Source organism: Vitis riparia, chromosome 11, assembly GCF_004353265.1.
Source record: "Vitis riparia cultivar Riparia Gloire de Montpellier isolate 1030 chromosome 11, EGFV_Vit.rip_1.0, whole genome shotgun sequence".
Classification (NCBI taxonomy): domain Eukaryota; kingdom Viridiplantae; phylum Streptophyta; class Magnoliopsida; order Vitales; family Vitaceae; genus Vitis; species Vitis riparia.
Window position 1 is genome coordinate 18317175 of NC_048441.1, and position 12694 is coordinate 18329868.

The window sequence follows — 12694 nt, forward strand, 5'->3', positions numbered from 1 at the left end:
CCATCGAGCACACTACCATATCTTTCTTATATATATATATATGTTGCAAAGAAGAACATAACAGGCAAAAGCCAAAAACAAATACAATGCAGATATGACACCCAGTAGAGCAAATGCGTTGATCTTCAGAATGCCCTGTAGTGAACATGATAAAAAAAACCTCACCAGTTTTCAAGCTAAGCCAAGGAAACGAACATGGAAGGACCAACAATGAAGATGTATGAATGACCCAAAAGTTAACAGAGACATCGGGTAGAATGGCATCCAAAAATAAGAAAATACATGGTTCACAATGAACATGAGAAAATAAAGGCTATGCTTAATTAGGAAAAATACCCAAAAGGAGGGGTGAATTAGGTTTTTAAAAAACTCTTCAAACACAACAAGTTCAAGCACAATATAAACAAAAATAAAGAGATAGAGTTAGAAAATTCAAATTCGAGTTTTATAGTGGTTCGACACTTCCTTGCTTACGTCCACTCTCCTCAATCTCCTAACCAAGTGAGGATTCCACTAACTTGAAGCTTCAACCAAACTTCCAATCTTCTTACACTTGGATTCCAACTTCAATGGCCTCTTACACAATCTCTTCAAGATTCAAACCTCTTGAAGGCTTTATCACTCAATTTTTACAAGAATGAATCCCTCAACCTAGCTTAAGATAGTTTAAATACAAGACAAAGCTAGGATGACACACCAGAGTGCACTAAAGGATATGCAAGCGATGATTTAATGCACTAAGAAAGGAATGAGAGCTTTATGGTCAAGAACATGTAGGTAGACAATTGATTGCAAGTGTTCTCTTATTCATAAATAAAGTAGAGCTCTCAATTTATAGGTTTCTAAGCTCGGGAGCCAAAAACAACAAAAGGGAGCCTCAACCAGTCGAACTAGGGGTCGACCGGTTTACTAGCTGTTGGAGCATTTAATGCTTGGCAGGTTACCGTTGCCTCGACCGGGAAGGGGGGAACCTCAATCGTGAAGAGGAAGCTACTGGATGAGAGAGTGTGTTTTTAGCACTCCTCAATCGGACCTCGACTGAACAAGGGCAACCAGTTGAGCAGATTGGCCAAAGCCTCGACCGGTTCAGCCTTTTGGCCCCGAAAACCTATCTTTTTCAATTCCTTTCTTTTCTAACACTTAGGCAAGGTCTTTAGGTGAAATGATATGCCAATTTTAAAACGTTTTGCTTAATATACATTTGTTAAAACTCGGGTTTTAATTAAATCGAAGTTTTAAAGGATAAATCAAGTTTTCTAAGATGCATGAAACGGTATGAAAATCCTAAGTGCACCCATGCATTCATCTTGCATTCGTTTCCTATGATCAAAAGTCTTCTCAAAGTCTTGATCTTGTATCCATTTGGTCATTTGATGAATTTCTGAATTTATACCTGAGATTCTTTACCATTTAAAACAATTAATCACTTAATCATGGTTTGTTATCATCAAAACCTGATTAAGAGAACCCTTGGGCTAATAGAACATACCTGGGGTGTCTCCTCTTGAGCCAAGCACACTTGGCTTCAAGTGCTCTGTTTTTCTCCTAGATCTCTTTCTCCAGTTGCTACCTGTTTTTTTTTTCTAAAAAAAAGGTCATTCGTTTTTCCTTTCATCTCTCCACTTGCTCTGTTTTCAGGTGTCCCCCTCAAAACCGCTCACCCATGCACAACCCTCCTCTTGCTCTGTTTTTAGACGCCCCTGTAGGGACCCATCCCTGATGACACGTGGCACACGTCCCTTGACGATACGTGGCACGTGATCCTATCCGGAGTATCCACATATGGATTTCCTCAAGAGTACACGTGGCGCGCTCTCCTATCCAGACCCTTTGAAATAAGAGCACACGGGACTCGCAAAACATCCTATCCGGACCACCGCCATTACTCATCCGGTGACCTTTCATATTCTATCCGGATATGTCCATCCGGATCACCGATCAAACCAAGCATGACTCACTACGTCATTTTGACACCCTGTCACAATTCATATTCCAATACCTGCAGAGTGAAAAGACAGAAGTGACAACAAGTCACTTCCCATAATCTATGACAGCCGTTCGTAGGATGAGGATGTCCCTGCCACCTCCTAGTGGCATCATGGTAAACCAAAAAGTCTTCCATCATTTATGGAGGAGAGAGAATTTCCAAATACTATATATACAAACCTTCGCGCAAAGGAGAAGGTAAGCTTTTCGATACCTAGTAAAAGGCCAACTGTGCCAACTACTTTTATTTCTCTTTCCATGGCTGACAAAACCATCGGAGGGCGTGTCCGGACACCCTGTCCGGATGCCTTTTACAGAAGTAGCTGAATCAGGAATCTCAGTTGAGATCGTACGTCCATCCATTTGGCAACTGCGTGGATCATTGGGAATACGAGGCCTCAACAGCCCCTTCTCCCCCCCCCCCCCCCCCCCCCCCAAATTTCAGCTCACCTCTTTTCTTTTTGTTCATTCTAAAATCCCTCAGCTACCACAAAAACCTAGCACCCACTCTCCATATTTTTCTCCCAGAAAAAAGCTCACCCAGCTCTATTTTCCTTTCATCTCCAGTTTTCACCAACTTTATTGCTCACCACCCACTCCTCTGTCATCTGTTCAGTAGGAGTCCCCATCTCAACCACCACCAAGGTGGTGTCCTTGGCACATGTCCATGCATGTAGCTCACCAAGAAATCATAGAAGCCATCCTCCACTCTAAAACATGTTGTCAGCACAGTGCTCCAAAAATAATAAAAAAAACTAGACCAAAAAACGAGGGTCTATAGTGGTATAATTTATTTTTTTTCATAATACAGTTTTTAATTTTTTAAAGTGATTATTACAATATTATTTTGTCACACATGAAAATTTCTCTAATAATATTGTAATTTGTGGAAACATTAATAGAATAAACTTAAAATTTGAATTATCTAATTATTCCATCCAAGCCAAGCCTCATAGCCCTATTGCTTATGATCCATGAGCTTCTTTTTTTTTTTTTTCTTTTTTTTGTGTGAGGACTCACCCTCGGACCTCCAACTTATCAAAAGAATTGTTAGACTATTGGGATTTGGAAAGTAACGCTTCTTTCAAATTTTTATTATTTAAAACCCTTAAATAATTATACTTATTATATAATAATATTTATGAGAATAATATAATGTTTTTAAAAATTATAAAATAAAAAATATACAATTTTAAACATATAATTTTTCTTTAAAGTATTACATGTGTATTATTTTAACGATAAGGGTCCAATAAAAGTATAGCGAGACATCCATCCATGGTGCGCTGCTCCTTTGATGATGAGCACAAGTCGACAACTCTTTCTGCAACTTCACATCACTGCTCTACCCAAAGTTTTGAATCTTGATCATTTCTCTCACAACTCACAACTCCATTGCCATGGATGGGATGAAGAAAGAGCATCAGAAGCTTCACATAGCTGTGTTCCCATGGCTGGCCTTTGGCCACTTCTTACCTTTTCTTCATCTCTCCAGCCACTTAGTTCAAAAGGGTCACCGCATTTCCTTCCTCTCCACCCTTAAAAACCTTCGTCGCCTCTCTCAAATTGCTCCAAATTTATCCTCACTTGTAACCATGGTACCACTGCCACTGCCTCTGCCTCTGCCTGCCGTCCATGGCTTGCTCGACTCCGCCGAGTCCACCTTCGAGTTGCCATTCCACCTATTCCTGAATCTGAAACGAGCCTATGACCAGCTCCAACTCCCTCTCACTGAGTTTCTACACAACTCCGATGTCAACTGGCTCATCTATGACTTTGCTCCTCACTGGTTGCCCCCAATCGCCTCTCGACTCGGTATCAACTCAGTCTTCTTCAGCATATTGGGTGCCAGCTCACTCGCTTTCATGGGCCCGCCGGAGAAGCTGCTCCTCCTCGACCAACAGCATATGGAGGACTTAACCGTGGTTCCTGAGTGGATCCCGTTTCCGTCCACCGTCGCTTACAGGCTCTACGAGGTGATTGGCATCCATGACTGCATGGACCCTGAAGCTCCCGATTTCTTCCGATTGGCAAAGGTCATTGAAGGCTGCCGATTCGTGGCTATCAGGAGCTGCGCCGGGTTAGAGGATGATTCATTGAGCCTCCTCGAAAAGCTGTACCAAAAGCCTGTCGTTCCAGTGGGGTTGCTTCCGGCGGAGGTGAACGATAGCGAGAGAGACGAGAACTGGGACTCGTTAAGACAATGGCTTGACGAGAAAATCCAAAACTCCGTCCTTTATGTTGCAATCTGTACTGAGTTTACTCTGAGTCAGGACGAAATGAACGAGTTGGCATCTGGAATAGAGAAACCCGGCTTACCCTTCATTTGGGTGGTTAAAACTTAAAACCAAAGATGATCCGATTATAACTGGGTTTGAGTCTCGGGTTTCAGGTCGTGGTTTAGTTTGGGCCAATTGGGCTCCATAAAAGCAAATCTTGGCCCACCCATCGATTGGTGGGTTCTTGACCCACTGTGGCTGGAGCTCCGTGATCGAGGCTCTCGGGTTGGGTCGGGTGTTGATTCTTTTCCCTAGGGCTTCTTCGAATCTAGGGTTGGTGGCAAGCCTCTTTGAGGATAAGCGAGTCGGGTTGGAAGTATCGAGGGACAATCGAGATGGATCGTTTACAGGCGACTCGGTGAGTGAGTTAATAAGGCGAGTTATGGTGGAAGAAGAAGAGAAGCAACTCAGGAGAAATGCATGGGCAATGAGAGAAATCTTTGGAAATGTAAGGGTGCAAACCAAATATTTAGATGAGTTCAGTCGGATCCTTGAAAATGACTCAGTGGTAACTAAAGCTACTTGATCTATTGACTAAGTGAGCAACTCAAGTACTATCAACTTTATTATTATTTGTTTTAAAAATAAAGAAACTATTGTTGTAATGAAGTAAATGTTGATGTGGCACATTCTCTCATTGTGACTATGAGTTAATGGACATATCTACAAGCCATTGTTCCATCTATGTAATAACATCTATTGAGAAAAAAAGTTGTCTCAAATTCTCTCTATCCTCCTTTTTATACCTTCTTTTATATTTTTGTTCTGCTCCTCATTTTATAACATGCTATTAGCACTAATTTTTTTAAAGATATTTCTCTTAATTTTAATTTGGGGATATTAACATAGACTAGATTTTGTATATTTTCATTTAAATTATTTAATTTAATTTTTGTCATAACTAGAAGTTATGTACAAATATCATTTAAATGATAATTAAAAGTAGCATCAAAATTATCTTTTTTTTTTTTGTGATTATATGTTATATAGAAACAATTTTATATTTGGTTATAGGCTTATAGCCAAAAAAAAAATATTAATGTTATTAACCTCAAAATTATGCAAAATTTATTTTATTTTGAAGCATGCATTCTTATTAATATTGTATATTAATTTTTGTTTGTTACATGCAATTTTCATAATATGGTTTTGAATTTTTTGAAGTCATTCTAACAATATTATTTTGTCACATGTGAAAATCTTTCTAATAATATTGAATTTCATAAAATTTGTATTTGTAATAATCTCATGACACTTAACAATTTAGGAAAGAACTATCACTTTTGGATCCTTAATAATAAGATACATCTTAATGTAATGAATTTTATAGAGCTGATCTAGGCCGGAAATATGTATCATTGCAACCTAGATTATGTAAAAGCATTTTTTTAATTATTTATTAGTATTTCCATGAAGGGCAAATAGGATAATAAAAAAATTGTGGTTTTCTCGTACACTTGCTATTGTAAGATTTTAAAATTGTTAGTGAGTATAACTCTACATTACTCAAAATCCATTCTCAATTAAAATTGCACAGAGAAGAGGTTGATTTCTTTGAAACTCCTAGAAAAAAATTGATATTTTAATGATTAATGAAAGTATTTATATTGATTAATGCTATTTTATATATATTACATTTATTATATCATTATTTACTTTAACTCGTATCTTTCTTTGTTCAAAATATCATTCTTTTTCTCTATTTTCTCTTTCACTTTTTTTTTTTCTTTTTGGAGAATTTTTCATCTCCTAAAATGGTATGTATATTGTATAAAATAAATTATGCATGAATTCTCTTTTTAAAGTAATTATTTAACTACTTAAATAATAATCAAACATTAATTTAATTTAAAATAACCTAGGAGTAATTAAATAAATAGATGAAGTAGAAAAATTAAAAGAAAAAAATTGGGTGCACAAGCCTAGATAAATAGATAAAGTACAATTTTCTTTAAATTCATTCTATTTATTTTTAGATTAAATAATTTGAAAATATTTAATATTTTTAATTATATATATATATATATATATTTTCGTGTTCATGAATAGAAAATAATAATATAGAGAGTTGCCAAAAAGGAAGGAAAGGCCGTCTGCTTGAGAACGAGTGAAGGACAGCTGAGAAGTCAACGCTGATATCTGTGGCGGCGATGACGTCAGTCGCCGTGGCCGTTAACGGCGGCCCCGGCAGCAGAGGCAACGGAAGCCGCCGGGCCGTTCGTTGGGCGGTGGAGAATCTTTCGGCTGATGCCGATACGTTAATCTTGATTCACGTCATGCCGGCAATCACTTCAATCCCAACTCCATGTACGTCTCTCTTCTCTTGCACTCTGCTTGGTTCCCGAGAAATAGTTGGAAAACCAAAGCCTTTCGTCGGTCCACGAGCCGACCTGTTAGTAGATTTAAAGTTTTCTTGTGTTTTCCTTTGTTTTCTCGGAAAGTGAAGGGAAAAAAAATACTGAATTCTGTGGTCTAGCTATGCCAAATCTAGTTCCCCTTATGGAATTGTTTGACCGAGGAAATAAAAAAAGAATCTGAGACCTGTTTCGTAGCCAAAAAATGGAATTCAAAACAAATATGTTGATCACTTCACATACATTTTTTTTCCTTCACTTTCCTGGCAACCAAATGGGAGTCAATATATATATATATATGATATTGAAATTATGGTTAGGGTTATTAATGGAGAACTCATGGGTCGAGATCATTGATCAAAATTAGACTCAGTCGGGAATTTCGCTATTGATCTACATACAGAGACAAAAGGAAAAAAAATTGTTATATAGATGTTTTCATTTTCAAATGAATTTTTCTGCAGCAGGAGAGCAAATACCCATCAATGAATTGGACGCAAATGTGGTGGAACTGTATGTCCAGGACATGAGAGCCAAGTTTGAACAAATCTTTCTCCCATTTAAGAAACTATGCAAAACTCTAAATGTGAGTTTGTTCTTTATCCTTTATCTAGATCTAGCTTTAATAATTGATAAGTGTTGGAATATAATTATTAATCAAAGCTATTATAGGTAGAAACTTTGGTGCTGGAAGGTAAAAATCCTGCAACAGTGCTTCTAAGATACGCCTCTGAGTCAGGGATTAAAAGCTTGGTTTTGGGCTCTTGCTTTTCAAACTGCATTTTGAGGTATCACATTATACATATCTGTAGAAATGATAATTTTTTTTAATTTCCATCTCTTTGTTTTCCTAATTGCGATTGGCATTTTGAGTACCGGTTCTTGATTTTCTACTCATGATGATTGCATCATCGTATTTTTATGTGGTTGGATTGAATCCTATATATAATGTTCTTGTTATCGTTTTATTGTTTTAGGTTTAGCAAGGAGATTTATGCCATGGTATTCACTTTCTCAATCCTTTTCAAAGAAATTATCAGACCCTCATCCATACCATGACATTGGGCAATTTGATTTGTGATAATTTTAATTGACACTGATTTAAGAGCATGCAACTACAGATGAGCCAAACCCATTTATCAGAATGTGTTAGTTTGGAAGTGAGACAGAATCTTATAGCTCTTAGCACCTAGGTTTTGGATTCCAGCAACTTAAGGCTATTTCTGCCTTCAATCTATTAACCAGGTATCCTGATGCCTAAATCAGTTGCTGTTGAGAATTTTCAGCTACCATCTTAATTCCAGGAACCTATTTCTTCAAACTCTACTCAGTTTGATCGAGTTATGGGCATATCTATTTCTACCTACCTTATGTGAGTGATGAGTGGATAATCAATCACTTTATGTATAATTCTCAAAATTAAGTTATCAGGACTGTTTTCTTTACAAAGTTTCAAATTTAATATTGCATGATACATCTCAGATACCCCAAAATTCCAAGAATTCTTATAGCTTCAGTATTGCTCTTCCTAAAGTGGCGGTATGTCAGTAGATCTGTTAATCATGAAAATGGTAACTTATATGTGATAGTACAAGACAATTTTCAAGTTCTACTGCATGAAATAGATCACTGAATGCTATTTATACATCAATGGGGTATAGAGTTAATCATGGAGCAGCCCTTTATGTAGTTCTGTTTTTCTTCTACAACTGTGCGAAATATATATGCCTCTGTTTTATGCATGTTTCCAATTTCTGATTTCTGATTTTTCTCTTTTGTTGATGAAAAAGTATGATCTTTTCTTTGTCATGCTTATGCTGAATTTTAAGCTGTGATTTTTAAGGAAGCTAAGGGGACCAGGTGTACCATCAACTGTCCTGAGATATGCTCCTGACACTTGCGATGTTTATGTTATATCTAGACGCAGACTTAGAAAAAAATCAACCAATCCCTCATCCTTCACCAGTATGTTGGAAACTGTTGCCTTTTCACATTAATAAGTTGACATGCTTATTTACCTTCTTTTGACATGTTCTTCTATTTCTATGGGTTTTATCCCCCAGAGACGAGCTCTAGACACTGGTTTGTAACTCGAAGAAAACTTACTGAGGGTCCCAATGGTATTAATGAACAAATATCTGGTTCTTCCACTTTGGGGTCCAAAGTTCGTAAAATCTTTGGAGCTTCTTCATTATCAGAACTTAGTTTCTCAAGTTCTCGAGCATTTACTCATCAGGGTTCTACAAATGCTAGTATAGATCAGGAAAGTTATCATCAAAACCTGGGAGATAATAATCAGGAGACTCTTACAGTTAAAAGTTGCAATTCCATGGCTTCTACCAAAAGTGAGCAGGTGAATTATTTGATGTGCTGTTGCCTACCTCCTTTAGTAAAATCTTTTGAAAAAATCCTCAGTAACAAATGGATGCTTAGTTGCTTTAACATCTATTAATATTTTTGGACAGGCTGAAGTAGAAAAATTGCGGCTAGAATTACAAGATGCTGTTTCCATGTATGAAAGAGCATGTGAAGAGCTTGTCCATACCCAAAGCAAGGTGAGAACATGGCTGTTTTATGGCTTCCGAACATTTTCGTATGTGGATAAGGCTTTAAATTTCAAAACAATTTTCTTTTAAATTTCAGGCCAGTTCTAAATTAAGGAACTGAAAATCAAATTTTCTAGGATTTCTTTTTCTAGTTCAATTGGCTTCACTGTAGATTTCAAAATCGAAGTTATACCTTGACACCCAAAATGTATTTTTTCACTTATCTAGCACATATCATAGCAAATATGTAAATATCCTTGCAGAATGTGATGTGACCATCAAAAGCTCTGAAACTAAATTCATTGTTCTATCTCCCATGATATATATTTATTCCACCCACCTTGTATCATTGATTCACTATCCTGCAGGTCCAAATACTTTCTTCTGAATGCATTGAAGAAAGAAGAAAAGTGAATGCTGCCCTGGAAAGAGAAGGAACTTTCAGGAAAATTGCTTCAGAAGAGAAAGCAAAGCATTTGGAAACTATGGAGGAGGTTGAGGTGGCAAAAAACTTGCTTGCTATAGAGGTCAATGGTAGGCAGATAGCCGAACTACATGCTCTGAAAGAGTCCTCAGAAAAACAGAAAATCATTGATGAACTCTTCTCAAGCGACAAGAGGTACAGAAAGTACACAAAGGATGAAATAGAGGTAGCAACAGATTTTTTCTCTGAGAGCAGGGTGATTGGCGAAGGAGGGTATGGGAAGGTCTACAAGGGTAACCTTGATCATACCCCAGTAGCTGTCAAGGTTATTCATTCTGATGCATGTGACAGGAAAGAGGAGTTCCTAAGAGAGGTATTTCTTTGGTTTATAAAATTTTTCCAATCTCAGTGAAGTTTCCAGCCCCATTCAGTCATTTTGTTTAATATCATGTCATTTAATATTTGTGGTAGAAGTTCAAAAACTGGAGAACTGTTTGGTGCACTACGCAATTTTATTACAATGAATATTAGGAAGAGCTCCTTAACTATTCTTAAAATTCCTGAAGCTGACTCTTGAGCCAAGAGGGGAGCCCATACCTCATAGGAGGGGGATTCCTCTCCCTTCTGCCTTTTCAAATTTCCCTTCTTTGATGAACTGTTGTCTTTATACTTTTTTTACTTTCCATAACATCACCTCCTTCTCAACTCAAATTGATTATTGAATGCTTTTTACCAATTATTCTTGAAATCTAGTTTTATCACAACCCTGGGATTCTTCACTTTTTTCACTCCATTTTCTGATTAACTGCTACATTCCCATTTATTCCAGGTTCTAAATATTTGCTGAATCCAATATTTATACTGAGATTTCAACTGGGATAACTTCCCTACTGTTCACTATGATTCTTTGCAGGTTGAAGTCCTTAGCCACCTACGCCATCCACACATGGTTTTGCTTCTAGGAGCCTGTCCTGAGAGTGGTTGTCTGGTTTATGAATACATGGAAAATGGAAGCCTGGATAAACATATTTTCCGCCAAGACGGAAGGATGCCTCTTCCTTGGTTTGTTCGGTTCCAAATTATCTTTGAGGTGGCTTGCGGGCTTGCATTCTTACACAGCTCAAAGCCAGAGCCTATTGTTCATCGTGATCTAAAACCCGGTAATATCTTGTTAGACAGAAACTATGTGAGCAAAATTGGAGATGTTGGGCTGGCTAAGCTCATTTCAGATGCCGTGCCTGACAACATCACGGAGTACAGAGACTCCATTCTAGCTGGTACACTCTTCTACATGGATCCTGAGTATCAGAGAACTGGCACCATTCGACCCAAATCAGATGTATACGCTTTTGGTGTCATAATCCTCCAATTATTGGCAGCTCGCCATCCAAATGGCCTTATATTGACAGTTGAAAATGCCATTACTAACGGTACTTTTGCAGACACATTGGATAAGTCAATCACAGATTGGCCAATTGCCGAAACAGAAGAACTAGCTTGTCTTGCACTAAAATGTTCCAAACTCAGATGCCGGGAAAGGCCAGATCTTGAGACTGAAGTTCTACCTGTTCTCAAAAGACTTGCAGATTTCGCAGATGCTAGTAAAAGGGTAGAAATAAACAATACTTCCGCGCCCAAGCACTACTTCTGTCCAATCCTTCAGGTGAAAAGCTCAAACCCCAGATGCCCTTCTGATTCTTGGGACTTTTGTTTAACTCATGAACATCAATCTGGTGTCAATGCAGGAAGTAATGGAGGATCCACACATTGCAGCTGATGGTTTTACATACGAGCATCGAGCGATCAAGGCATGGCTCGATAGACACGATGTTTCACCAGTGACAAAGTGGACGTTCCAGCACAAAATGCTAACTCCAAACCAGACATTACGTTCTGCAATACAAGAATGGAGGTGTCGTGTAGAATCATCCAGTAACTGAACTGGAAAGAAAGGTAAGACTGTATTTATACTCTTCTTTACTAGGGGGCTAGTGTGACAACCCGCTCAAAAGTGGTTTGAGTTGTCTAAGTACTGCACTGAGCTTTGGAAACACGTAAGTCCGTGACATCAGTCTCAAAATGTTCCCCGTCTTTGCATTTTTATTTCAACTTATCATTCTTCATCACCAACGAAGAGCAGCCTAAAGCTGAACTTCAAATTTAGTCAAATGTAAAGCATAAAATAGGTGTTAGGTTTCAATTTTAGATACTTCTGTTTGTGAGTTGTTATATAAAATAGGTGTGTGATGGATTGTTATATAATTTGTAATTATTGACTTTTTGTTAAGATCTTAAATGTTCAAGATACAATGATAGTGTTTGTCTTTTTTGTTTGATCTAAATTTGACTTAAAGTTATTAATTATTTAGGTTATTTGTTTCTTATAAGTGTGAAATTGTTTTATTCACGTTTGAATATTGAACGTTGTTTTTATATTTTAAAAATATCTATAAAATTAATTATTATATTTCTTTTTATTGTAATTCAAAAGCTAATAATTGAAACAAAAAATACACATTTTTTTAGTATTTCAAAATATTAGAATTTATTATTATAACTTGTTTTTATGTGATGTATGTGTTTTATTATTGAGATTAATTCATTAATTTTAATTTTTTTAATATGGAGATATCAATTTCTAATTATTTTATTTTGTCGAATTAGGATTATTGATTCTAAGTAATTTGAAAGTGGAGTAATTTATTTTGATTTTGTTGTAAGGTGAGATGCTGAATTGAATTTTAAAAATTCGTGGTAAATTTAATTTTTCTAAATTTTATAACTTTAATTTCTTATTTTTATTTTTGAATGAAGAATTCATAGAAATTTATGAAATTTAATTTCCTAAATATTGGATAAATTATGAGATAAAAATAGTGATTTCATACGGTAGAATTTTTATTTCAGTTTTGAAATTTTATATATTAATTTTTTTTTTATCAAAATTTAGCAATTTTTATATTGTTGATTTCATTTTTCAGTAATAATTTATAAGAAAATTTTAGATATAAATTTTCGTGAAGGAAGGATCTTATTAATGTCCATGAATGATAAATCATAAATCGAATTGCCAAATCGGAAAAATTGGATGTTATCATATAATTT

At 36.4% G+C, this 12694-nt stretch overlaps 2 protein-coding genes across 3 annotated transcripts; both read left to right on the forward strand.

Moving 5' to 3' along the window:
• The first annotated feature begins 3386 nt into the window (after nt 1-3386).
• Nucleotides 3387-4331, forward strand: LOC117924826 (UDP-glycosyltransferase 91C1-like). Its single transcript, XM_034843532.1, has one exon. The coding sequence runs from the start codon at nt 3387-3389 to the stop codon at nt 4329-4331; it is 945 nt and encodes a 314-aa protein (XP_034699423.1).
• Nucleotides 4332-6340: 2009 nt separating this feature from the next.
• LOC117925436 (U-box domain-containing protein 34) lies at nt 6341-11925 on the forward strand. Of its 2 annotated transcripts, none has more exons than XM_034844440.1 (9): nt 6341-6572; nt 7084-7205; nt 7292-7407; nt 8463-8584; nt 8683-8972; nt 9085-9174; nt 9534-9962; nt 10503-11252; nt 11335-11925. In XM_034844440.1, the coding sequence occupies exons 1-9, from the start codon at nt 6416-6418 to the stop codon at nt 11527-11529; spliced, it is 2271 nt and encodes a 756-aa protein (XP_034700331.1). In that variant the 5' UTR covers nt 6341-6415; the 3' UTR covers nt 11530-11925. The 2 variants fall into 2 exon arrangements, with proteins under 2 accessions (XP_034700331.1, XP_034700332.1); XM_034844441.1 differs by having other exon boundaries at nt 6485-6572; nt 7087-7205.
• The last annotated feature ends 769 nt before the right edge of the window (nt 11926-12694 follow it).

What these genes read in the sequence shown, in the direction of transcription:
- LOC117924826 (XM_034843532.1), top strand. Translation starts at nt 3,387, where the DNA reads ATGGATGGGATGAAGAAAGAGCATCAGAAGCTTCACATAGCTGTGTTC.
- LOC117925436 (XM_034844440.1), top strand. Translation starts at nt 6,416, where the DNA reads ATGACGTCAGTCGCCGTGGCCGTTAACGGCGGCCCCGGCAGCAGAGGC. An exon ending in AACTATGCAAAACTCTAAAT is followed by an intron (nt 7,206 to 7,291) that starts GTGAGTTTGTTC and finishes AAGCTATTATAG; the next exon opens with GTAGAAACTTTGGTGCTGGA. An exon ending in TTTTCAAACTGCATTTTGAG is followed by an intron (nt 7,408 to 8,462) that starts GTATCACATTAT and finishes GTGATTTTTAAG; the next exon opens with GAAGCTAAGGGGACCAGGTG.